Source organism: Ambystoma mexicanum, chromosome 6q (assembly GCF_040938575.1).
Source record: "Ambystoma mexicanum isolate Mex_15411 chromosome 6q, UKY_AmexF1_1, whole genome shotgun sequence".
NCBI classification, from domain to species: Eukaryota; Metazoa; Chordata; class Amphibia; order Caudata; family Ambystomatidae; genus Ambystoma; species Ambystoma mexicanum.
The window spans coordinates 988,882,016-988,908,849 of record NC_090937.1 but is presented as its reverse complement, the minus strand read 5'-3'; the positions used below and the strand labels follow the sequence as shown (position 1 = coordinate 988,908,849).

At 47.1% G+C, this 26,834-nt stretch overlaps 1 protein-coding gene across 2 annotated transcripts in view; it reads right to left on the bottom strand.

The window, feature by feature from the left end:
- SNX25 (sorting nexin 25) overlaps window positions 1–26,834 on the bottom strand; it is a 1,900,476-nt gene that overhangs the window by 1,214,728 nt on the left and 658,914 nt on the right. For both annotated transcript variants that reach the window (XM_069631510.1, XM_069631509.1), the window contains exon 3: window positions 18,427–18,643. In XM_069631510.1, the coding sequence (XP_069487611.1) occupies window positions 18,427–18,643 (217 nt within the window). The remainder of the gene's footprint in view (window positions 1–18,426; window positions 18,644–26,834) is intronic.

Sequence of the window (26,834 nt, the reverse complement as noted above, 5' to 3'; positions counted from 1 at the left end):
CTCGAGGAGGATTCTTTGGTGCTCCAAGGAGTGTATCTTCTGTCTTGGAGGATGGTTGCAGGGCCGTTCTAGTAGCTCTATACAGTATCCCGCGGACACTGTGGACAGCACCCATCTGTCCGGACACTGTGGACAGCACCCATCTGTCCGAAGTGATCCCTTCCCATGCGTGGGTGAAGATGGAAATGCGCCCCCCACCGGGAGATGCATGGGAAGGGACCCAGAGCGGAACATCACTGCTGTTTATTGGGTGGCGTAGCACCTCTACCTGGGCTGCCTCTCCCCCTACCGCGGACCCTGCGTTGAACTCTAATGAAACCTTGGGTAGCCTGCTGATTGCTGCCCCATGAGGTTCCTTGACCCTGATTGTAATTGGACCCTCTTTGGGAGATTTGGCAGTGAAATCGATGAAAATTATTATTTACCCTTTGAACCGAGGGCTTATTTGTCAGTTGGCCGAGGGACTTTAAGGTTTCGTATTCGTCCCTAGCCATCTTCAGTGCTTCCTCCACTGCTTTCCCAAATAGGACGTTCGGTTCCACCGGCATGTTTATGAGGGTGGCTTGGTTCTCGGGCTTAAACCCGGATTGCCTTAGCCAAGCATGGCGTTTAATAACTGCCTTCTGCTATAAGTCTCCCTGCATTATCTGCTGCATTGAAGTTTGCCTTAAGAATGCATCCAGACACTGATCTTCCGTCTGATGCAATTTGGGCCAACTGGCTCTTTAGAGGTTCGGGTGCAGAGGCAATGAGGGCAGCTACCTGTTCCCATTGGAGGCAGTTGTAGCTTGCTAACAGAGTGGTGGTGTTGACAATGCGTGCTTGGTATGCTGACGTGAATGCCACCTTCCTCCCCAGAGCATATATTCTTTTGCTCCCTTTGTCCGGGGGTACTTCAGAAGAAGCTATTGGTGTTCCCGCCCTCTTTCTAGTGGTTGTTACCACCAATGAGTCGGGTTTTAACTGACCCCTTATGTATAATGGATCGGAGGGAGCAGCCCTAAATATTTTTTCTACTTGTGGATTAGCCGCCCGAGTAAGATTATGGGTTACCAGAGAAGGATCGATTCTGCGCTGGATCGATTTGAAAATGGGGATAGTTTGGGCAATGGATTTCCTGTCTCCTAGAATTTCTTCTGCAAAATCTCTCTCTTCTTGGACACCCTATGTGTCAATTTGAAAATGGCCTGCAGCTTTAGCTAATACCTCATTAAGTAAAGGTTGATTATCAACCGGTGAGTCATTCACTGGTGGATCTTTGGGAATAGGGGAGTCAAGACTATATGCCTCCGCCTCGTCTTCCTCTTCCTCTTCCTGGTCCTCATCGTCCCCATAGTAATCTACCCCTGCCTGGTCTTCCAGCATCTGTACTTCTGACTCCTCACCATATGGCTGGTAAGGCTCAATTATAGAAGGGTCTGAAATCAAACCCTGAACTGGACTCTCAAAACGGAGCCTCTTAGTAGGAGGTTGAGGGTCATTGGATCCCGAAGGGGCAGAGGTAACTGGTGTACTATGATAGCTATGAAAGTAATTTGGGTCTTTTTCGTAGAAATCTACAAAAAAGGACATCCTCCTCATTACTCTATCAATGTCTTCTGAGTTCCATTGCTTGGAACTGGGTATAACCCTCTCCCTGCTGTGGTTCCTCATCCATGTCTCTATTCTGAGGAGTTTAGTTTAGTTTAGTTTATTTATTTGTACCGCGCGCCGAACCCTGGGGTAACTGGGCGCCGGAGACTTAGAAACAGTTACAACATGGTAAAAATATACAATACAGACTGTGATAAAACAACAATAGGTGTAGCAGACCGGGTTACAGGTGGTCAACAGAGACATGCGGAGAGGAAGTACATTAAGCAGCGTTTTTGTTGGAAAGCCATGTTTTTGTTTTGGCTCTAAAAGTCCAAAATGAGGGTTCTGCTCTAAGGTTTGGTGGCAAAGCGTTCCATAGTTTGGCGGCCAGGACCGGGAAGCTGGCGCCACCTGCTTTTTTTAGGGAGAATTTAGGAACGGAAAGGCAATGCGAGTATGGCGTTCTAGTTGGTCTAGTTGAGGTGTGATTGTGGAACTTGTCTGCCAGGTATTTTGGTGCATCATTGGAGCGGCATTTATGGACGATGACGAGGGATCTGAGAGTGATTCTGTCTCGTACCGGGAGCCAGTGAGCATCTTGTCTGATGCTGGAGATGTGGCCGTTTCGTGGGATACTGAGGGCGGCTCTGATGGCATTATTTTGAAGCACCTGTAGTTTGTTCAGGTTGCGTTCTGAAGAGCCGAGAAAGAGGGTATTGCAGTAGTCAATTTTTGAGAGCACTAACGCTCTGGCTAGTGTAATGCAGCTGGAGGGTGATAGGAAAGGTTTGCATGCGTTGATGAGCTTATTGGTGTAAGCTGTGGATGAGGCAGTGGCGTTCACCTGTCTTTTGAGTGAGAGAGTAGAGTCTAGATAAACCCCAAGGGTTTTAATTTCTTTGGCTACTGTGATTAGGTTACCGTCTATGTTGAAGGACGCGTAACGGGGGTCTAGTTTGTTTAGCCGTGGTTGGGAGCCGACAAGAAGGAGCTCAGTTTTCTCATCGTTGAGGCATAGACCGTGCTCTGCCATCCAGGCTTGGATCTCCAAGTAAAGGTTGTTGATTCTGGTGGAGTCCTCATCGTAGCACCCCGATAGGGTGATGAGAACCTGGGTATCATCAGCATAGTTTGTGTATGTGACACCTAGGTTATCTAGGCGGTCAAACAATAGCTTAGTGAAGATATTGTATAGGGTCGGCGAGACGCACGAGCCTTGAGGAACGCCGCAGGTAATGGGGACAGGGAGTGCTGATGCCCCCGGGGAGAAGACCCGGGTGGTTCGGTTGGCTAGGAAGGACTGGATCCAGGCAGTCGCCTGGTTAGAGAAGGCCGCTGAGTTCATCAGATGTTCCGTGAGGATCTGATGGTCGACGAGGTCGAAGGCAGCTGATAGATCTAGCAGTAGGAGAATGGCTAGATTACCCTTGTCCTTTGCCTCGTCCATCTGGATTTTTAGGTCCAGTAGGGCTGACTCTGTTCCATGCCTTGGCCTGAAGCCGGATTGTCTGAGACCCAGGAGGTTGTTGTCTTCCAGGTGCTTCTGTATTTGCAGGTAGGCCACTCTGTCTAAGATCTTTAGGATGTAGGGAACGGTGGTGATTGGCCTGTAATTAGTTGGGGTATTGGGGTCTAGATTAGGTTTTTTTTAGAAGTGGCATGACCCAGGCCTCCTTGAGGCTGCTAGGCACTGAGCTTGATTTGAAGGATGCGTTGATGAGGGCTGTTATGAAGGGGGCCAGAGTGTTGGCGCCTTCTTGGATGATGGGAGCTGGGCATGAGTCCCCTTGGCATCTAGAGGGCTTGAGGCCCTTAATGATGCTTTCTACTTCTTTAGTGGAAACTGGTGAGAAGGGGGGGCAAGTGGACGTTTGAGGGGTGGTTGACGGTGGATGGTTTGTTTTTTTGGCTAGGTTGAGCTTTTTCTGTCCGATTTTGGATTGTAACATGGTGATTTTGTCTGCTAGGGCTTTTTGAATCCTCTCACACCAATCTGCATCTTTCACGCAGGTTTCAGCAAGTGTGGGGGGGGATTCGAGTTCCCTGAGGATGTTGAAAAGCACTTTTGTTTTGGATTTGGCGCTCTCAATTCTGTTATCATATGTCTCTTTTTTGGCCTTGAGGATAGCAGTTTTGTAGGTGGTGGCAGCTATCGAGAGTTGAGTTTTGTTGGCGAGGTTGGGCGTTTTTCTCCAGGTGGCTTCTGCGGCTCGTTTGGAGTTTCGGAGGATTTTTAGCTCTGGTGTGAACCATTTGTTCATATGGGCTGCCGGTTTGGCTTTGGTGGGTTTGAGAGGAGCGATGGTGTCTACTGCTGATTCTATCGTTTTGTTGTAGAGGTCAGCAAGTTTCTCCGCATCTAGGTTGGCGTAGTTTGTAGGGGTACAGATGTTGTTTATAAGTGGGCGGAGGTTTTGTAAGGTAATGTTGCGGTTGTTTCTGGTGAGGGTTTGGGGGACGGAAGGGGTTGGAGTGTTTGGTTGTGATTTCCCTTGGATGGAGAAGGAGATGGCGTGGTGGTCAGACCATGCAATTTGCTTGTTTTTTGTGATGGACGTAGAGCAGTTGAGATCCGCTAGCCAGTCCAAGGTCCTGCCTTTGTTGTGGGTAGGGTCTGTGATTCTGAGCTTGAACCCTAGTTGGGAGATGGTGCTTTCCAGGGAGAGCGCATTGGTATCGTTTGGGTCGCCGAGACCGAGGTTGAGGTCACCAAGTAGGATAGTTTGAGATCCTGTTTTGGTGTTGGTGGTCAAGAGGTCAGATATCTCTTCCTCAAATGTGGTGATGGGGCCTGGAGGTCTGTAAAGGAGGTGTAATAGTATGGTTTGTGTAGCAGAGAGTTGGAGCTTTGCTGACAGAAGTTCTGCAGATCGGAAGCTGGGCGGAGGGGTTGATCTAAGTCCAAGGGATGTTTTAGCGATGAAGGCTACTCCTCCTCCTTTACCTATGTCCCGGTCTTTCCTTAGTATTGAATAACCTTCTGGGATGGCGAGGGAAAGGGCTGGGCCTGCTGCTTGGTGCAGCCAGGTTTCCGTGATAGCCAGGAAGTGTAGGTTGTTGACAGAGATGAAGTCTGCGATATCTAGCGCATGGGCGACCAGGGAGCGGGCATTGACGAGGGCGCCCTTGATTAGTGGCTGTTCAGATGTGCTCAAGGGGGCTGTTTGGGTGATGTTCAAAATTTGAGCGGTGTTCGCTTGACTGTGTGTGGGATGAGAGGAGTGTCTTTTGGCGAGTGTCTTGGGGGTTATGAACCGAGAGCCGAGTCTCAGGTTTCTGTCTTGCAATGTGCATGGGTTCCAAGGAGTGGGCGGAGCAGCAAATCGGCGGATCCAATCTATGGGACTGAGGGCGTCAGGCTGGTCAATATGTTGGGCCTCCAAAAAACCCATAGTCGAGGTGTATGAGGGATGTTGGGTTGGGAGTGATTGTGGACGGGGTTTGTGGCGGGTGGTGTTGTTGTGGTGGAGCAGGGCGAGTGTAGCCGTTAAGGTGAGCGTGGCTAAGTAGAGGTTTGCCATGGGTGGTCAGAGTAAGACCAGGATGTAGTTGGATGAGGCTGACTAGGTGGTAATAGAGTAGTTTGAGGTGAAGCGGGAGCCGACTGGGTCGGGATAGGCAGGAAGGCAAGTAGTCAGGATCAGAATAGGTACAATGGGCAGGCACAGTGGTCAACAGACTAGGGCACAGTGGCTAGCAAATAGGCACATTCCAGACTGGGGCGCAGTGGAAAAAGTACATGCTAAATGTCTGAATCATAGACTATAGCGCAGGTTGTGGCTCGGCTAGAGAAAGATATGAGGTGTAGGTCACATATATTGAGTATACATGTCACTGATATTCGGCACAGTATGTTGTAAGCAGAAATCAAATATTAGAGAGCAACAGGCTAAATGCGTATTTCAAACGTTAGAGCATAGTAGGCTATAGGCGTAGCACAGATGTTAGGGTGCAGAGTACTGGATGCATAGCTAAAATGAGTGCGCAGTGGTCTAGGTGCGGGACTCACGTGGGGCAGATTAAGCTTGATACACAGTTCATGTAGAGGGTACAGTAGGCTGGAGGTGGACTCTGATGCATGCACGTTAGGCTAGATACAACGACTCACGTGATAAGACACTGTTAACTCGAGCACTGGACAGCATACCTGGCTCCGGCTCAGACAGCTCACGAGAGGCTCCTCGGTGCCTTCGACACGAGTGCTGGCTTTCGCCTACCGGTGGAGAGGTGGGATGGGGGGGTATGGCCGAGTGCCACCAATCAGCCGCTGCTTGGTTGTGATGCTATTTTAAGGTTTATGGTAGTTCAAGGGTCGCGGTGAGGCATGGTAGATGCCTGCAATGGTTCCTTTACTATACAGCATCAGGGAGAATATGAGGCGAAGTGTCCCGCGCCGCACTGCCGGTGCGGACAGGTGCAGACAGGAAATGGCCTTGTTCCTTGTGGGCCTTTGTCTGGGTGGGCCGGCTTCCGCCTCCGGCTCGCCGTGCGGGCTTAGAGCTCCTCGCACCGCGGTTGCTAGGCAACCAGGGAAAACAACTACTGCTGGATCGGGGCGGCGGCCATCTTATGATCTCCGTCGCCTCGTGGTGGATGGGCGCTTCATGCAGCGCTGGCCTCTGGTGCAGGGTGAAGGCAGCACCAAAGGATCAAGCCACAGGGGGCAAATCACCGGATCAACGCTCCGTGTGCTGGAGCGTATGAGCAGAGCTGCTGGGCTGAAGGAGTGGGAGGAACAGTCTTTCCCTTGGTAACAGGGTCAGGGAACTTGGACTTTTCTTTGTGTTTTTCCTTCTGAACCTGATGTTCTGAGGCTTTCTTATGTTGTTTTCCCCTTTCCCATGACTGGAGGAATGCTTTCCTGAACTTTTAGGGTTCTCTGAATGTTTTGACGCTTGGCGTCGAGATTCAGAGGTGGTGTCAAGAGATTCGGGAGTCTTGGAAGAGGGGCATTGAATCTCGGAAGCAGATGTCGAATGTGCTACAGAAGTAGACGTTGAACGTGCTACTTGGGGGAAGAAGTCGGATTCGTCTTCCGACAACCGGTCCTCAATGACTTTTGGTAATGTGGCACCCTTAGCAACCGTAGACCGTTGCTGTGTGTCGTGAGGAGACCTGGAACGCCCAGAGGACACAGATTCGGCGGACTGCTCTCTTGATGCCTTCTTTTGCCGAACGCTCGACATACGTGTCGAATCTCGGCTGGGGTTAGTGTGCTTGGTGGAAGAGGTGTGCATCGCGCGCTTGCCGCCGGGTGTTGTCTCCATAACTGAACTGCCGGTCAGTCCTCCGACGTCAGGGGGCCTGCGCGTGGGTGTTACGCTCACCTTACTCCCACAGAGGCGTCGATCTGAACTGGTCAGCTGCGGTCTCCACCAATGTGACGCGTAGGGCCGAGATGACGGACTGGACTGGCACACCTAGCTTTGTTTGCTTGGCCCGTAGGAATATTCTTCTGAAAATGGAGAAAGGGAATTAACCACCCGTGGAGTTGAGCGTAAATCCCCCTACCCCCGCTGTTCTCCCCACAGATCAGCTTTGATGTCCCCTCTTATAGTCTCACCTGATGGTTTGAAAAGATGAGCTCTCCATCCTGCATTGAGCGCAGGGGCGTGTTGATACCAGTTGCTTCACTGGCTCGAAGGAATTGGTGAGTTCCAGGACAATATTGACTCCGAAAAGTATGTAGTTCATAAGAGTTCACATGTCTGACTTTCACTCTTATCCGATTCCTTGCAGTTTGCAGCTTGACCCCAGCGAAGAGTTCCTCGTGGTAGCTGACGAAGTTCAGGTGAGGATTTGGCTTATCCTACACAGTTCAATAAAATAAGGCCAGAATGTAACCTGTTGCTTGCTCCTTTATTCAGGTGTGGAGAGAAAATATGAAGTTCGGGGAATAATGCCTCCGGCGGTAAAATTAGGTAAGTCTATTGTGGTGAGAAGAGTTCCCCTGGTTTGTCCCTTTGTCTCATCTCACCTTGTTGTGCTTTTGTTCCCCTTAGGGGCCGGGGTACGGCGAGGATGCAATGGAGGCTGTGCCGACCCGTGAAGAGGAATAGTACCCCCGGCGGTAATCAGGTAAGTCTATGGGGGTAATTACTATTGCCTCTGTTTATTCCCTTGGCTCACCTTTGCTGTTCTTGTGTTCCCCTTAGGTGCCAGAGTGCGGCGGGAACGTGCAGAAGGATGCGGTGGATCGTGAGGATGCTGCGAAGGCCGGTGAGTTCAGCGCGGCGCTGCAGCAGGCGAGGCGGCGCACGTAAAATGCTTCTTTCTTCCAGCTCGAAGGCGCGGTGGATCTGGAATTCAGGTAAGGATCGAAGGTTTTGCTCTTATTCTAACCTCTTCTCCTTCTGTTCCTCCCTTTTTCTAGGAGCTGCAGACTCGAGGCGGGCGTGGCCGTAGACTGGATGCAGGCTTGCAGACACGGTGAGCGTTACGCTGCTGGATGCAGAATAACGTGAAGCGTGTGCTGCTCTTCGGGCGTGGTTTAAATAGCCTCCAAAGTAGTCCCAGCTAAGTATTCCTCACCCGCCCTGCCCGAGTAAAAAATAGTCCCTAGGTAAAATAGTCCCATCCAAGCCTCATTTGGCTTGGGGCTCAGCAGCATGGTCTGCATCAGGTAAGCTTGCAGCATGGTCTGCATCAGGTAAGTTCTACTCTATGAGCCTGGCGCCTATGGCGCCAGGACTGACTCTCCATATGAGCCTGGTGCCATAGGCGCCAGGACCGCACCCAAACAGCCCCTAGCAGTTGTTTTTGGGCTTGCTCAAAATTACTTGATGCCTGCTTCCGGGGTTGCTGGATCTGGTCTGGTTCCCCGGGGGTAGGCATCATGACAGTGGGTGCCTGACGACACCCCTGTGCCCTCCACGTCTGATAAGGCGGCGTTGCTACCATCGCTGAAGGAACCCACTGTGTCCATGGCCTCTAGCTGCCTGGCGTAGTGGGCGCAGCGCTTCGTCCAGCGCTTGATTGTCTTGGCCTTGAAGAGCCTACAAGCTCTACAATTAGCCCCGGGATGGTTCCGTGGGAGACACAAGTTACACGTATTGTGTTCGTCTACCCAGGGAAACTTACGGTTACACTTTGGGCAGAATTTAAATGGAGTACTCTCCATATATCACTAATTGGCAGCGGGCAGGTATATGTAGTAAAGGAGTGTGTGTGTGTGACCACCCCCCACTCTCTCCCTACTTGCACAGGGCCGAGGCCAGAGGCCTTCCGAGGCCCAAAGTCTGTCGTGTAGTCTCGACGGCTGTTCTTCCTCAGTCTCGAATCATGGACGTTGATGTTTGTTGATCTTCGACGTAGGTTTGGAGAACGGGGAATTTTTGTAATTATAAAGATAAATGGCTAAAGCCAAGGGAACTCTGCAATATGCTCCCGACAAGTATGACGGAAAAAAACAATCTGAGGGTCCTACACGCGTGAGGGATCATGGATACAGTGGACGTCACACTAGGGATAGTATTACTGGCACGCCCTAGTTCGACGCCCCTTTTCGAGTTTCGAAAACAAACTAATACTCAGCAGCTTCCACTAGATGTCGGCCTATGCACAGCATGTGATGTAAGCAGATTCCACAAGCCTCAGAAATATATATATATTTTTTTTAATGTATTTTATTTTCATAACGTTTAGCTGTGTAGATTAGATCATGAATTAATGAATCACATTTGTGAACGGTAAACAGTCATGTACCAACTACAGTTTACATTTACACTACCCCAATTCCCTTTCCCAGACCTTTGTATCTCGTCTACATACCAACTCTTATCTAACACGTCTCTTAGTATCAACTACTTTCTCCTCTTATTATCAACTACTTTCAACATGCAATTCTACCATTTCTGGTCCAGAATCCACTCTGAACTGGGGAAGATTACGCTTTGTCCAATGCAGCATGTCCACCCCATCTTCCCGATTTCTGTCGTTGCCCATTTTCGCAAATCCCTCCACCACTTTTCTGCAAGCGGGCTTCTCTCTGACTTCCACTCCATTGCTATGCAGCTTTTAGCCAGTACATATGGTAGGTCTTTTAACTTTCCCAGGTCTTTACTTTCTTTCACCTCTGGAATATTTGTAGTATACATACTTCTGGCAATTGGACATTGAGTTCTATTTGTCCTTTGGACAGTTTTTGTGCAACCTTCATCCAAAACGTCCTTATGACAACACAACCCCAAAACAGGTGTAGCATACCCGCATTCTCTTGCTTGCATTTTGGGCAGACTTGTCTACCAGCCCCTTTGAGTCCCACTATTGTGCTCGGTGTGTTATATACAGCTGTAGGAGCTGTAATCTAGCATTTCTAGAGACCTTACTATGGTAGACATCTTATGCCACTCTTTGTCTTTGAAGGTCTTATCTAGTTCTATTTCCCATTTCGCTCAGGTTTGCAATTCCTCTTTGGAGTGATTTTCTATAAAACACGTCATACAATCTTGATAATGTATGCCCACCTTCTGAAGTATTTATTATCGTTTCCACTTCCTCACATTCTATCGGGTCACCTCCTATTTCTGGTCATCTCCTCTTACGCCATTTCGGAATAAATGGATTGGTGTAGAAGGTACGGTCATATGTGTATTCCTGTTATTTCCTGCAATTCTTGGAAACCTAATAGGGAGTCTCCATTTCGCAAGTCTCCTATTGCTATAATCCCACATGACTCCCAGTGTAGCCTTACATTAGCCTTTAGGGTTCTGACATCATTGCTACCAGAGGTATATGTGGCAATACCAGGTCCTTGATTTTAAGCTTTTTGCAGGTTCTACGCCATATCTGTATGTCCAGTTTTGCCAAATGTGGATAACTTTGCGATGCCGTTGGGGTTGCCCATACTATCTCTTTTAGGTGTAGGTTTTGTATTGCTGGTTGTAAGAGGGCTGTGTCAATGGTGGGATCATCAGCGAGCTAACCAACCATGCATGCCTCCAGATAATGTGCGTACCAGACCTTTTTATGCAAGAAAATCTTGTAAATACGACAGCTTTATTATTTTCCTGTGTACATTTACACACAACTTTAGAGCAGAGGGCAGAGCAAAGGTCAGGTTACTTGACAGAAACCAGAAGGATTCTTTTGATTTTTATCTACATGGATGTAATTGCAAGCCATTAATAAAAGCCTCTGAAACAGAATGTATTTCTCTGAAGCCTTTCAAAAAAAGAAACTGCACACTGTAATAAAAGGAATGGTTTATTTCAATTCAGCTTCTGCTGTGTTGCTGTTCATGGAGCAAACAGAAGTACTGAGCATATTTATTTTTCTAGCATTTTAGGATTTGTAAAATTAATAAGATGGAAAACTAAGTTGCAATTGAGAATTCATATTTTGTAACAAACTATGCCTTTTTTCCAGTGAAAGCAAACCACTATTGCACAATTGTATTTTTCAGAGCTCCTGTGCTGTGTGCATAATCATGCAGGGGCAGATTATTTTTACACTTATAATTTAATTTACACTCGAATTATAACAACAGTTTGTAGAATTATTATGCACAGTCTAGTTTACATACATTCAACCTTGCAGTCACTGGGGTACATAACTATAAATGGTCAGTGGCAGCAGAGCCTTTGTTCAAGGGTGAGTGATTGCCATTACACTAATCATAGGTGTTACAGCCTCTCAAATCTTCAAGACTACAATTAAAACATACAAAATCTGACTCACCAGGAAGAGCAAACGCTGTTCAAAAACAAACAAATGATAGTTACATTTGTAAATGAAATCGAAACTCAGCAAAACCTATACCAGATAGGTATTTAACTTTAGGTAGCGTGTCATACATCGTTCGTCCAATATCTAGGCACTGTGATTATAACCTCAGTCGATAGTCAACTGACCTCTGAAGGATGTTAGCCAATAAGATAACTCAGCCGGTTGAGAACTCGTTGCTGCGATCTGTGCGTGCTCTGTAGGTTGCAGATTCGAATCCCGGCAAGGCCAACTCAGCCTTTCATCCTTTCAAGGTTGATAAAGGAGTTCCGACTTCGGTTTGGAGATAATTGTGATAAATATGTACTATGTACAGCGCTTTACCAAAGTGCTATATAAATAATCATTTGACCTTGAGATTAGATATATAATTTAGCATGGAGCCCTTGCCTCTCTGCACTGTTGTATCATAACATTGGCATACCATTAGGTAGTAATAGCTCCAGGAAATGAGGACTTTCATTAAAACATCAAAAGACAATTCTGCTATCGAAACTCAAAAACACAAAAAACAATTCATGTTTGCTTTACTATGCAATTGACATGGTTTTTGTGTTTACAACATTTAGCTATATACAGGTGTCATGCCCGCGCTGCTGGCACACGCATTGGCAACCATCATGGACTACTTGGTACTCATTTATCCTCCTAATACTCCTTGAAAACTCGTTTTCATGCCTTGGTCTTTTATTTCCATTTGCTCAACTTTGGTTCTTTCTTATTTTATTCAATTAACTACATTTACCATAATGCACCTGGCTACAGTCCTCAATTCCGGGCTATTCTCATTCATTGTTATTGGGACCACAATCCCCAGAAGCCCTAGCGGCCAGTGCTACTTCCACCTGCTCAGGACCAGAGAGGGAGGAGGCAGATTGTCTTCAGGTGTGCTGCTACAGGTGCTGTGAATTAGCCTGCCTCCGAACAGGGCAGAGCTGAATATAAGCAGCTGCCTGCAGGAGCACAGTGTCTTGCATCTTGAGATCTCCCCGCTCCCGTTTGCCTTGACCTGAAACTTTGTATGCTGTTCCTGTTGCTGCATTATCCTGTTTTGATCCAGTGCCCTTTCCGGGCTCCCTGCCCTGCAGCCTGCCTCACTCCGGCTGCCTACCGTCCTTGTCCTCTGGGCTCCCTGCTCTGCAGCCTGCTTCACTCCGGCTGCCTACAATCCTAGTCCTCTGCTGCCCGCCTTGCAGCCTGCCTCACTCCGGCTGCCTACAATCCTTGTCCTCTGGCCTCCCTGCCCTGCAGCCTGCCTCACTCCGGCTGCCTACCATCCTTGTCCTCTGGGCTCCCTGCCCTGCAGCCTGCTTCACTTCGGCTGCCTACCGCCCTTGTCCTCTGGGTTCACTACCGTGCAGCTTGCAACCTTCTGCTGTCTCCAAGCCCTTGTTCCCTGGGCTCCCTACCTTGCAGCCTGCACCTCTTCTCTGCCTACAGCCCTGCTCCTCTGGGTTCCCTACCTAGCAGCCCTATTCTTTTGGGCTCTCTGTCTGTCGCCAACTACTAATCTCTCTCTGTCCTGTTCTTCTGGACTCCCTGCCTTTCAGCCTACTACAGTCTTCCGCAGTCCAATAGAGTTTGCCTACACCCAGTGCCACTCTTGACTGCAGACCTGCTTCCTACTTTGCAGCCTTCTGTTTTCCTGACTGCTGCTCCTTGTTCTCTTCCTTGAGTCCCCTGTACTCCACCTTAGGTTATCTATTTCAGTCTAACTGCCTTTCCTTCATTTCCTTCTGCTAGATTGCTCATTGACTTCCTTTTCGCTGGATATTTCTGTTCTTGTCTTCTCATGTGTCTTATGTAATCCCTTTGTACAGAGCTTGCTTGTTGGTTTCCGGCAGGCAACCTCTGCCCCTTCCTTTGTCGCGTTTTCAGTGTTACAGACACCCGCTGCTGTTGTTCCCAGCCATGAGCATACAGCGTGGGCCTCTGTTATAGCAATCTGTGCAGAAGGCTGGGGTTTCCTAAGGTTCATGGAACACTCTTTCCCATTTCAGCATACACCCCAAGAGGGAATCCAGTTTGTTTGTACCTTTGTATCTTTTGCCCCTTTTGGCTCACAGCTACTTTTTCCTACTCTTCTTTCTTGTTCAACTTCCTGCTGTGTGTGCTTATCTGCTACCTTACCTCAGCACAGCCACCCAAACCCTACTTGGGTACCCTGTGCCACTCTTGACAGAGTGCCATTCCTGACAACAGGAGAGATCAACTGGCCAGAGCTTAGAGAAATAACGAAAGGTGTATTCTGTCACAATGCAGAAAGCTGCCACCTGGTAATGATTTTACAGTTTTTGCACACGTTGGCTGGATCTCACATACATTTTACTCTTGCAAAGGAGAAAAGTAATTTGTACTCTGTTAAAATCACATTTACTGTCAAAGTTTAAAAATAGGGAGGAAAAAACTCCCACCGCAACATTTTACCTGGAGCACTGCCACCACATACTGCATCTGGCTAGCTCGATAATATAATTCAAAATTTGGGATCCTCATCCCTCCCTTATTATAGAGTCTCTGTAGAGTACTTAGCGCAAATCTAGGTCTACTCCCCTGCCATAGGAATCTTCTGCATTCCTTTTCTAGTCTGGCAAAGAATGTTCAGGGTATATTGTAGGGGATGTTTCCGAAGCAATTTAGGAGTCTGGGCAATGCCATCATCTTTAACAATGATGCTCTTCCCATTACTGACAATGGCAATTTCCCCCAAAATGTCATTGAATTCTCAAGTCTTAACGCTTTTACAGTATTGTGTGTGTGAGCTCTTGCACAGGGGTGTGGCATATGTCCAGTCCCAGACATATGAAGGTGTCTTTTTCGCCACAGTAGTTATATTAGTGGTAGCTTTGCCTTGTTTCCTGAAGCAAGCATGGCGAGTGGGAATACACAGGATTTGCTCCTATTAATCGTAATTCCAGACAGTATGCCAAAGTTGTCCAGAACCTCCAGCATGTGCTGCAGATTCTCATCTGGGTCTCTATAGTAACATGTCATCTGCGTACATGGATACAATGTGACTCACTTCCTCTATCTTGATTCCTGCATCCTGATATTTTCGCCTAAGGAATGCAGCTATTGGTTCCATTGCTATTATGTCCAGCATCGCAGATAGCGGGCAGCCCTGTATGGTACCTTTGCCCAACTCCCAAATTTCTAAGAAAAGCCTGCCAGTTTTGACCCTGCACATGGGTTTAGTGTAGATCAATTTTATCCACTGCATATACTTTGGCCCGAAAGCCCAGTTTTTCCATTGTCACGTAGAGCCAGTTCCACTGGACTGAGTCAAACGCTTTTGTTGCGTCTGGTGAAGCAACGGCACAGACCTTGTCCCGTTCATGTGTACTAAAAAACAAAGAAACTCAGCCTCCCTGAAGATTGATGAAGTCATGAAAACGTGCGTTAGGAGGAGAAGCTAAAGACTGGTAACTGAGCGCCTGCCTTCACACCTTTAAACGTCTTTCTTTTATTGCTATACATTGAGCTCGCTGTTTCTGCACTTGGAAGGTGTAGTCTGGGTATGTAGCCAATTTAGCAGAGGTTTGTTGTATCGTCTCTCCCATCGTTGAAAATGCTAAGATCTTCTCTCTATCCGTATAATTTATTATTTTGGCTATAAGAGGCCTGGGAGGTGCCCTCGGTGGTGGTTTCCTGATTAAGGAGCTATGTGCGTGCTTGATCGTAAAACCTTGCTTGATGTTCCCTGGTCCCAGTTCTTGTAGTAGCAAATTCTAAACGTAATTGGTGTGGTCCATTCCTTCAGGCAGTCCAAGTATCCTGATATTATTTCGCCTAGCACGCCCTTCTGCGTCCTCGGCTGTCTTAGAGCAGTTTAACTTTTTTCTGAGGGAAACAATTACAGCACACAAAAGTAGCTTAAAAGCCATAAGAGTATGGCACTCCCATATATTTGTGCTACTTTCCTGGCCCCTTTGGCCTAAATGTAGGTTTGCTTTTCTGGATGTCTCGGGAGGATAGCTCACAGGCAACGTGCTTGCCTTGGAAGCATGACGACACGGAGCACCACAGGTTCGATCCCTTGGTCCGCGCTTAGAAACCTCTGGGTATTAAGCGCGTTATAAATAACCTATCATCATATAATATCATACCATACAAGCAGTTATTGTTTGGCGAGGTGTAGTACCACTGACAACATACAGATGTCCTCATAAGAAATCGATTTCTTACAAGGTCATGTGTGTGTTGTCAGTGGTATTGCACTTCTCCAATAAAATAAGTTGCAAGGACATCTGCAAGTTCTAGTTCATTGGATTGGTGCAGTACCACTGACAACATACAAGTGTCATTGTAGTAAATCACACTGAGACCAAAACTACAACATAGGAAAATTAAGACCAAAGGTGGCAATTATACGTACAGCCAACAGAGGTCACTCACCACTTGCGAGTCCCCCATTGTGCTGTCCCTCCTCCCTCCCTTTCACTAGTTCTTCTCCCTCTGGAACTGTTCCTTCTCCCTCCCTTGCGCTGTCGCTCCACCCCCTTGTGCTGTCCCTCCACCCCTCCTTGTATTGCCCCTCCTCCACCTTGCGTGGCCCGTCCTCCCATCCCTGGTGTGGTCCCTCCTCCCTGCCTTCCACGGTCCTTCCCTCCACCGCCTTGCGCGGTCCCTCCCTCCACCGCCTTGCTCGGTGCCTACCCCCCCTTGCGCTGTGCCTACTCCCCCTTGCACAGTGCCTAATCCCCCACCTTGCGCGGTACCTACTCCCCCCCCTTGCGCAGTACCTACTCCCCCCTTGTATTGCCCCTCCTCCACCTTGCGTGGCCCGTCCTCCCATCCCTGGCGTGGTCCCTCCTCCCTGCCTTCTGCGGTCCCTCCCTCCACCGCCTTGCGTGGTGCCTACTCACCCCTCCTTGCGCGGTGCCTACTCACCCCTTCTTTGCGCGGTGCCTACTCACCCCCCTTGCGCGGTGCCTACTGCCCCCCCTTGCGCGGTACAGACTCCCCCCTTGAGCGGTACAGACTCCCCCTGCCTTGCTCAGTACAGACTCCCCCCTTGCGCTGTGCCTACTCCCCCCCTTGCACTGTGCCTACTCCTCCCCCTTGTGCTGTGCCTACTCCCCATCCTCCCCCCCCTTGCACGGTCCCTCTGTCTCCTCCTCCTCCTCCCCTCCCCCTTTGCGCTGACCCTCCTCACCCCAATGCGCGGTCCCTCCTCAGCCCAATGCGCGGTCCCTCCTCAGCCCAATGCACGGTCCCTCCTCACCCCAATGCACGGTCCCTCCTCCCATCGCAATGTCCTCCCTCCTGCCCTTGCGATGTCACTCCTCCCCCTTCTGCTGTCCCACCACCCCATTGCGCTGCCCCTCCGCCCGCTTGTATTGCCCCCCTTCCCGGGTTGTGTGGTCCCTCCTCCACCTCCCATCCCTGGGGTGGCCCGTCCTCCCATCCCTGGCGTGGCCAGTCCTTCTCCAATCCCTGGCGTGGCCCGTCTTCCTCTCTTGTGCGGTCCCTCTCTCCCCCACCTTGTGCGGTCCCTCCCTCCCCCGCCTTGTGCGGTCCCTCCTCCCCCACCTTGTGCGGTGTTTACGCCCCCTCCCCCTTGTGCTGTGCCTACTCCCCATCCTCCCCCCTTGCACGGTCCCTCTGTCTCCTCTCCTCCCCCTTTGCGCTGTCCCTCCTCACCCCAATGCGCGGTCCCTCACCCCAATGCACGGTCCCTCCTCACCCCAATGCACGGTCCCTCCTCACCCCAATGCACGGTCCCTCCTCCCATCGCAATGTCCTCCCTCCTGCCCTTGCGATGTCACTCCTCCCCCCTTGTGCTGTCCCACCACCCCATTGCGCTGCCCTTCCACCCCGCTTGTATTGCCCCTCTTCCCAGGTTGTGTGGTCCCTCCTCCACCTCCCATCCCTGGGGTGGCCCGTCCTCCCATCCCTGGCGTGGCCAGTCCTCCCATCCCTGGCATGGCCAGTCCTCCTCCCATCCCTGGCGTGGCCTGTCCTCCTCCCATCCCTGGCGTGGCCCGTCCTCCTCCCATCCCTGGCGTGGCCCGTCCTCCTCCCATCCCTGGCGTGGCCCGTCCTCCTCACTTGTGCGGTCCCTCCCTCCCTCGCCTTGTGCGGTCCCTCCTCCCCCACCTTCTGCGGTGCCTACTCCCTATCCTCCCCAAATGCACAGTTCCTCTTCCTCCTCATCCCCCTCCTCCTCCTTTTCCTCCTCCCCTCCCCCTTTGCACGGTCCTTCCTCCCCCCAATGCGCGGTCCCGCCTCCCATCACAATGTCCTTCCTCCCCATTGAGAAGTCCTCCCTCCCGCCCTTGCGATGTCGCTCCTCCCCCTTGCGCTGTTGCTGCACCCACCCTTGCCCTGGCACCCCCCACACCCCTATTTGCACTGTTACTCCTTCCTTCAAATGTTGTACAATTCCCCTATGTACTGTGTGTGTTGCCATTTATTTTCTTACCCCACAGTGCTTCCCTCACCCCTCCCCCCCATGATGCCCTTCATTCCCGCCCATGCTGTCATTTCTTCCTCCCTATGCTGCTATCCTCATTCCTCATCTTCCATGCTAAATGTATAATACAATAAACTACAAACGACAAATCTATTGGCTTTCCCAATGCTTGTATTTTGGTAGACTGAACCAGGAATTCCCTCTAAGCTGTTCCATTGCAGTCTTTCGCCATGCTTCTATCACTGCAATGTTTGTTTGACGTCAGCACTCGAGTTAGCCGTGTGAAGCACAGCAGTCACAACACAGGCAAGAGATTAGAGGAAGATGAAGCTCAATGTCAACTAATTATCCTCCAATGTCAAGGAAATTAAGCGGACAGCTCCTGCCCTGTGGGTCGGTGCGAGCAAGAGGAGGACAGATTAGTCTGGACAGCTGATTAGCGAACGTTGCTGTCTGTCTGCTTCACCCATTAAGGCTATATCCGTTCAGAAAACGTGCATAAAAACGCGATTGCACCGCACAACATCGCGAGGCTTCTTTGAATGCAAAACCAGCTGCAAAGAAATCTTACTTTAATGTTCTAGAAATAACCGCTCCCTATGAATGTTCTACTTGCTCGCGTCTTCCCTCACCAAGGCCATCGGCAGTTTGTGCAGAGGGGAAGCTGAAGCTTATAAATGCAAAGGTTAACAGCCCTCTAAATGCCTTCTTACCTGGCATTGGCTGCTCTGAGGTCACAGAAATGTGTCAGTAAAGTTTTCACAACGTCATTGCAAACCACTTTGACGATGTCAATGTGATTCAGCCGCTGCCGCAGCTGTCTGGCCATCTCCCAGAAATCATCAGAGAGCAGGTGATACAGCCGCCCTTCATCCTTGCTGAGCTGCCCATACCAAGAGAGGATGTAGTCTCTGTAGCTGTAGTCGAACACTACGGAAACAACAAAGAAAACAAATGTCACGCAGGGTAGAATTCTGTGGATTCAATGCAATCAGCAACCTCACATACACATTGACAAGAATGCGGCAGTCATGAAAGCTGTGACATGGGCTATTCTACAGGTTTTGGAGCAAGGCACCACATGGATAACGTCCCCAATTGACTAATTTGATGAGGGCAACTACTCTTCATTAAACCCAAGCTCTCCAGCTACCCGAAAGGCAGAAACCGTAATGAATACGTAATGCTGCCTATTCGAATAGACCTACAACAACGAACACTACCCACCTCTTCCTCAGCAAGGACTCAAGGAGGCACCCGAGATCTGCTCAGTTTTACACAGCCTCCAGGAAACCACCACCAGATTAAATCATTCTAATAACCAGCCTTTCCCATCCACTAACGAGTTGATGACTTCATCAAGACCATCATCACCTCCTGCTTACACTCTATACCATATCCAGCTAAAACAGCAACCAAGCAACAGCACGGCCACTCATTTAGCAACCAACTGTATCCTCACCACTCTTAGATTTTCTATCATCCCACTTTGCTGCAGCCCCACACCTAAACATGCAGGTAGGATAAACCTTTCTAATACGCAATAGAGCATCAACTCTGGTGCACAAATGGAAACAGAAGCCCCCATGTGTCCCAAACCAACTTAACAAGAATCCCATGCAGCAGGAAACTGGATATCTGGGCCAATTAACACTCATGGATTCACACTTTACCTCTCCCACTGTCCCCCCCACCAAACATCCATCTCTCCCTTACAGAATCCAATACGAGGAGGTTCACTAAATGGCAAAACAGGCACTATGTAAAAACCAGTTATATTACATTCTGTTACTTGTTCGTGAAGCCAACCCGCTGTCCTTTCCCTCCATATTGCGCAGAATGGATAGTATCACAAAATATCAAGAGAATTGAAGACCTCAATTAGGTTTGTGGGAAAGAAAAAGTGGGAAAATCTCATCCCAAAATAGTGCCTACAAAACTCAGAAAATGTAAAAAAAAAGTAATACTGCAGCTTTCAAATTCTGGAAGGTCATATTGCCAGGTTAAACATGTCCATAGCATGCGCTCAATGGTCAGGGCATTCAACCAGGGCCCTAAGAGAAAGGACCCTCCCCCACATCCAGTGGGTGGGTGAGTCAGAAGGTGTCAGGCGAAACCCAAGCCATTCTGTCACTAAATTAAACATGTAGTTTACTTTGCTTACTTCATCTGCACTAGAGGGGGCTCTGTACTCTTAATCGGGGGCATTCCTGCCTACATTTGAAAATACAAAAATGTTTATCCCCATGTTGGGTGTGCCACTCCTTGCTTGATTTAATATGAAATAAGCTTTCTGTTCTTGTATGACAAGAAAGTAAATGCACTCACCCAATACCGATTATAAAAAATGCCTCTTATTGAGGTGGCAAAAGGGAGGCCAGATCAAATGCCCCGAGTAGAAATGCGTTTTGTCTGGACGACTTCCAAATGGCTGGCTATGACATGCAGTCATAGATACATGCATGTATAACAAGCCAAGAGCAGGCATTTTGTCTTATCCCAAACCACATGTACACAGAAGATAGTGTGCTGTGGTGGATTTAATAGCGTCAGCAGCAGTAGTAGAACGGTTTTTATAAACCTACACCACTAAACAAACCAGTTTTAAGGTGCCGAGATAAACGAAATAACAAAATGGTCCGAATAATAAATACACTACAGCATAACAGAGATCATAAAAAAGGCCAAAATATTAAAGTAGCCTTTGACAACTGGCTAAAGAGCTTTGGAAAATAAAGTGGAATAGAGAGATTGGTGATCCTTTTACTTCGAGTGGATGCAATATATGCCTCATAATAGGATTATAGAATGTTAAAGCAATCTTATCATATATATTAGTGGAAAAGATACAAAAAGGTTCAGATGAAACCAACAAAAAAGACAACAGCAAATACACACTAGAAATACTAAAGCTAGATGATAGTTACAATGCAGTTTACCGTTTATGCAACATTTTAAATATATTGCACATAAATCAAACATCAATCATGGTAACCTTAACTCACCCTTGTTTTGTCATTTTGTGATTTTTATAAAAAAAAATATTGGTAAAGAAAGTGAGGTATTTCTTGCTTTTGTATGTTGCATCAATTGTGTTAACGTTTCAATTACAAGTTATATTGGATGCAATAGGCTGGCTGCTTTATATGTTGTATTTATTGTGTTTAAAAATTATCATGTTTTAAATGAAAGCTATAGTATATTAATTTTATCATGTGTATTTTATTAGGTTTCACATTGTTTAATATGCAATATATCTACATTTATATTACAATTGTGTAATAAAATATTTGTTTAAAATGATGTAATGTATTTTGTGCGCAAACAACATTTTGATAGCATTTCATTTAAAATGTGTTTTTTACTATGTGTATGTTACTGGGTTTATATATATGTATTCAGGTTTTTGTTATTACATTGTATTTTTTGAAAGTTGTATAGTTACGTTTGTTTGCTTTTAGAATTTTTTATTTTGGTACTAAATAATCAGTTATGTGTAATATATTTCACATTTGGAATAAACAGTACATTGCAAACATAACATTTGTATTTCTGGTATTTGCTCCATTTAACTTTTTTTTCTTAGTTTAACCTTAACTTTGTTTGAATTTTTCTCAACTAAAAATATCGAACTTTAACACAAGTGTATTTACAATTCAATGTTTGACATTCACACTTCTCCCCTTATAACCATCCCTTACCTCAGAGTGTAGTAAGAAGCTACGTTTAAAGAGCCACATTTAATTTACCATATACGGTAGGCTACACATACTTCAATATCCAATCAAAGGTGCTTTTATTTGAAATTTAACATAGTTTCATCTGCTTAATTAATTACAATTACTTGCGCAACATGCCTCCGTTTATCATACAGAACTTTGACAGATTGGGGAAGCTTGTAAAAGAATACTACATTTTACTATTATTTACTATTGTTTACATTTATATTATTTTTTAATTTACTTTTCCCTTTATAAAATTGTTTCAAAGATATGTAACAGTTTCTGCATTCTAAAGGTTGCACCCCTCACAGTGAAGTTGCTGTTGCCTTAAAAAAAAAAATATGATATATGCATCTATTCAATTTCCAGCAGACTTTCATTTATGGTGAGTTCATCATTACATTCAAACGATAATGAATGATGTCGTACATATGCTATGTAGTGTCCACTATTTCTTGAGATTCCACTGTGGTAAATAATGCTTAATGTATTATATATAACTAGTGTACAGACCTGTGTACATGGGCCAAAGTGCAGGTTTTCCTTCGTAGGACCACTGTATATACCAAGCCTACAGCTCCCTCTAGCAGTGACAACAGGTGAAGCTATGCGAATTGGACCACTGTATATCCTAAGGCAACAGCTCTCTCTAGCGCAGCATTCTGTGCGTTCTGTAAAGCCTCTACCGCGCATGACAGCGTCGGAAAGAACTACATCTGGCCTTTTATTATTGTTCGATTTGTACCACAAATGGACAAGTGAGAATTGGTGTAATTGGTCATTAAAGTATTTACTTTTTACACTATGTGCTCTGTATCTTAGTAAAATAAGGTGCACATGTCTGTCATTGCATGATTAATTTGCTGATGACATCGTGTACAAGTGTCTTCTGTAATACTGTTAGTAAACAGTTCTTTAAACTGAATCTTTGGAGCATCTGAAATGTGAAGTACTACATTTTCGTCTCAGGAGGATAGCCCAGGGGCAACATGCTCACCTTGGAAGCAAGAAGACAGAGCAACACAGGTTCGATCCTTGGGTCAGCGCTTAGAAACCTCTGGGTTTTAAGCGCATTGTAAATAACCTATCAGATCATATATTGATATATTGGAGCTCTGATAAGCAGGTCTTTTTTTCAATGTATAATTTAAACAATTGTAGAAAGATTTTTCCAGTCACAAATAACAGGACAATGGGCAATAAAGATCTTGTTGTTTATAGTATGTAAAATAGGTTCGATTTAATTCTTGATCTGTTGCTTTAAGTACACAAATACAGATATGTGCCTGTGTTGTGTGTTACATTTTTTAATATTTGGTGTGGTGAGGTGATGCGAACACTGAAGCAATGAGCAGCTGAACTCCATTGCTCTGGCAATGAAATAGCGATCTGCTGGAAATCCTATGAAGACGAACCGTAAGGAAACCAAATCGAGTCCTTGGACACCCTGGACACTGGGGAGAACCTGGGTTGTGGCGCAAACCCTATGCAATGGCAAGAAACCGATCTCCGGGATGTTTTTGCCGAGCACCACGGATAACCAAGATGGCGCCTGTCTAACGCAAGTGCAGACTTTCATGCGGGCTGGCGCCTCAGAGGGAGTTGCCAGGGCCTGCAGGTTGCGGCGACAAGGATCATCCCCACTCCTATCGCCCACCCTGCAATGCTGGGAGAGGAGAAAAGGACTCCCTCGCTGAACCTCCAACTCCAGCCTTTGATCCGGCTGTGCTCTGCCGATCCCCCAAGGAGACTCGAAGTGTGACCCGGGGATCCAGATAGGCCCCGCTTGCGCCTATGGGAGTGGAGCGTGACTGCAGAAGCGACTTATGCATCCGTGGGTGGGGATGAAACGCCATGGGCTGCAGATGAGAGGTAGTGGGAGAGGTTTACAAGGTCATCATCTTTGCGGGAGGACCTTTTGGGCATAGCCCTCAGTTCGCTCAAAAACCCTACCCCCAACCAAGATACGATTGGTGGGCCTGCAGAGTGAGAGGATAAGTCCTCTTCATTGATCAGTGGGGGTGAGACCTGCACAGGCAGACCCTACACCTGCCCTGCACCTAAGAGAGGCACTGGCCAAGTAGAAATAGCGCAGGCGTATCTCGACACACAAGGCCCAATACCACAACTGAATAGCATCGACTACGGGAGCGAACACTTAAATCAACAATGCAGACCCCGGGAGCGCCCCCCTCAATAAACAGTACAAAATGGATAACTACACACAGAAGTCGATGCAAAAGAACACGGATCCCCATGCAATGAGCAATGAGGATAGAGGTGAAGCAAACAGCTGGGGCTTAGTGGTGATAGCGGCCCTGTACACCTCATTGGAGACCATGGTGGTTGAACTATAAGTAGATGTATCACTCCTGAGACAGGACCTACGCAACCTATCTGACTGCTTGGGATCGACAGAGAGTAAGATAAAAGAAGTGATATAAGAAGTGAAAGACCTACGGCAACAGGTATCTGAACTGCAGGGACACACACAACTGCTGGAGAGGCGAGCAGAAGATGCTGAAAGCCGCATTTTGAGAAATAATATAAGAATCATCGGACTTCCAGAGAACGTGGAAGGATAAGATCCAACGAACTATGTCAAAAACCTCTTCTTGCAGGCAGTTGCCCAAGAAAAACAGTCTCTCGGGCTTCACAGTGGAACCGGCACAAGGGGCACTGATAAGAAAACCTCCGCCTCCGAGCACCCTCGAGACCTATTATTGCAAAAATCCTTAACTATAAAGACAGAGAAACAATACCAAGATTCTCACGGCAGGGTGGAAAGATACCAAGAGATGGCGCGGCCCTTGTCACTTATCCTGATTACACCACATAGGTTCAGAAACATCGCCATTTCTTCTAAACTAAAATCAAAGACAACTACAAATGAAGTATGTCACACATTATGTACCGTAATTGTATTTCTCATGCTTGTATCTGCTTAATTCATATGCTTTGCATAGGCCGACATCTAGTGGTAGGCGAAGAGTTTTGCATAACTGGTTTTCCAACTTCGAAAAGGGACGTCGACTGGGCGTGTTTGTAATACTATCCCTAGTGTGACATGTATTATATCCATGATCCCTCACACGTCAAGGTCCCTCAGATTGTTTTGTTTCTGGCATGAGGGAGCATAGAGTGTATGCGCAGATAGAGGAAAATAAGAAGGTGTAAGATTTCTATATACCTTCAACTCCAAGAAGGGAGGAAAGGTTGACGCATGTGAATCTAAGCAGATAAAAGCATCAGAAATACAATTACGTTAAGTAATGTATGGCTTCTGAGGCTTGAGGATCTGCTTAGAATCACATGCTTTGCATAGACTGGCAAGCACTACCTGGCGAAGGTGGTGGGTTGTTAGAAGGCACAGCGGCAAAAAGATGTCTTAACACTGCTTGCCCCACCTCAGAGTTCCCTCTTGAATGTGTATCCTATCAGTAGTGCTGTGTGAAGGTGTAAATGGAACTTGAAGTAGCTGCCTTGCAAATGGTATTTAAAGGTACATTTGCTATGAATGCTAGAGTAGCTCCTGTGCCCAGAGTTGAGTGTGCTCTTGGAGTGAACGTAATGTTTTCTTGGACAGAGAAGAACACCTTTTGATGCATATGACAATCCATCTGGAAATAGCTGGTTTAGAGACAGGATCCCCTCCTCTTCCTGTGCCTATTGAAACAAAGAACTGATCTGTTTTCCTTAGAGGCTTTGTTTTGTTCAGATAGTAATTAACAGCTCTCCTAACGTCTAAAGTATGGAGACTTTCTCTGCTGAATTAGCTGGGTTTTGGAAGAAAGCTAGAATTCTATGGACTGGTTAACATGAAACTTTGAGATACATTTAGGAAATAAACGTGGGTGTATTCTTAGAACCACTTAGTCTTTATGAATAACAACAAACTGATCTTGAACTGAGAGAGCTTGCCGTTCACGGACCATTCTTATTGATGTTATTAATTAATTTATTTATATAGTGCGCCGAACCCAAGGGCAACTGGGTGCTGGTTTGTGGAAGTACATGCATGGATACAACTGCTGGATTGACGTCATTGTCGAGGAAGGATACATTCAGTAAGTACATACAAAAAAAGGTTTGTTATCATAACAGAACAGGTGTGTGTGAGTGTGTGAGAGAGAGAGAGAGAAAGAGAGAGGAGTTGGTGGTACCACAGCAGGTTTTATTGATCTTGTGTGAATAACCATTTTTTTATGGAAGGTCCAGGAGGAGGTTTCTAATCGGTTCCATGTGTTAATATCCCCGGAAAAATATCGCCATACAAAAATATTGCCATATTTTTGCGGCGATATTAAAGGCATAGAACCTGCGGGGGACACCCCTGCAACACTCACTCCCAAAAACCCAAAATATTATCCTCAATAAAAATATCGCCTGTGGCCATTCCTGAAGACCATATATACGGCAATATTTTTGTTGGGTATAATATTACGTGATACCTTCTGATCTTCGTGAGAGCAAAGGGGCATTCACGTATTTAGCAGCCACCACTGGGAAGCTGCGCCCCACTGCTTTCTGTAGCTTGAATATGGGGATAGTGAAAGTGCGAGTAGGCAGCGCATGCATGTCTTCTGGATTGTGATTGGGAATTTGCTTGACAACTATTTAAGGGCAGTGTTGGCCAAGCACTTGTGAGTCAGGGAGAGAGTTTTGAATACAATACGCTTGTGGACTGGGAGCCAGCAGACATTTCGTCTGGCAGCTGAGATGTGATTTTTCTTAGGGATGTTAAGGGTAGCTCTTAAAACATTATTTTGGATGACCTGTCATTTTTCTGATATTGTGTGTATTTGAGCATGCAAAGAGGGCATTGCAGTAGTCTATCCTCGATAGGATGAGGGCTCTGGCAATCGTGATGCAGCTATCTGAGCTTAGGAATGGTCTGCAAGCATTGATACGTTTAGAGATGTAAGCTGTGACAGAAGCGATAGAGTTGACCCGTCTGGTTAGGGAGAGGGAAGAGTCAAGATATACTCCGAGGGTTATTACTTCTTTTGAAACCGTAATAGTGTTCCCGTCAATGATGAAGGATTTGTAGTGTTTGCTCATTTTATTTAGCCGAGATTGCAAACCTATAAAGGAGGAGCTTGGTGTTCTCGTCATTTAGGCATAGCCCATGCTGTTCCATCCAGGATTGGATGGTTTTGTAAGTTTTGCTCAGTAGGTTGGAGCCAGTCTCTTAAGTGCCTGCAATAGGGAGGAGGATTTGGGTATCATCCCCATAGTTTGTGTAGGTGATACCCAAGTTGTCCAGGAGGTCAAAGAGGTTTGGTAAAGATGTTGTATAGTGTTGGGGAGACGCAGGGGCCTTTGGGTAGTCCACAGGTGGCTGCTGCTGAATGGGCAGCTGCTGTGGGGGAGAAGACCCTCATGGTGTGGTTGAGAGC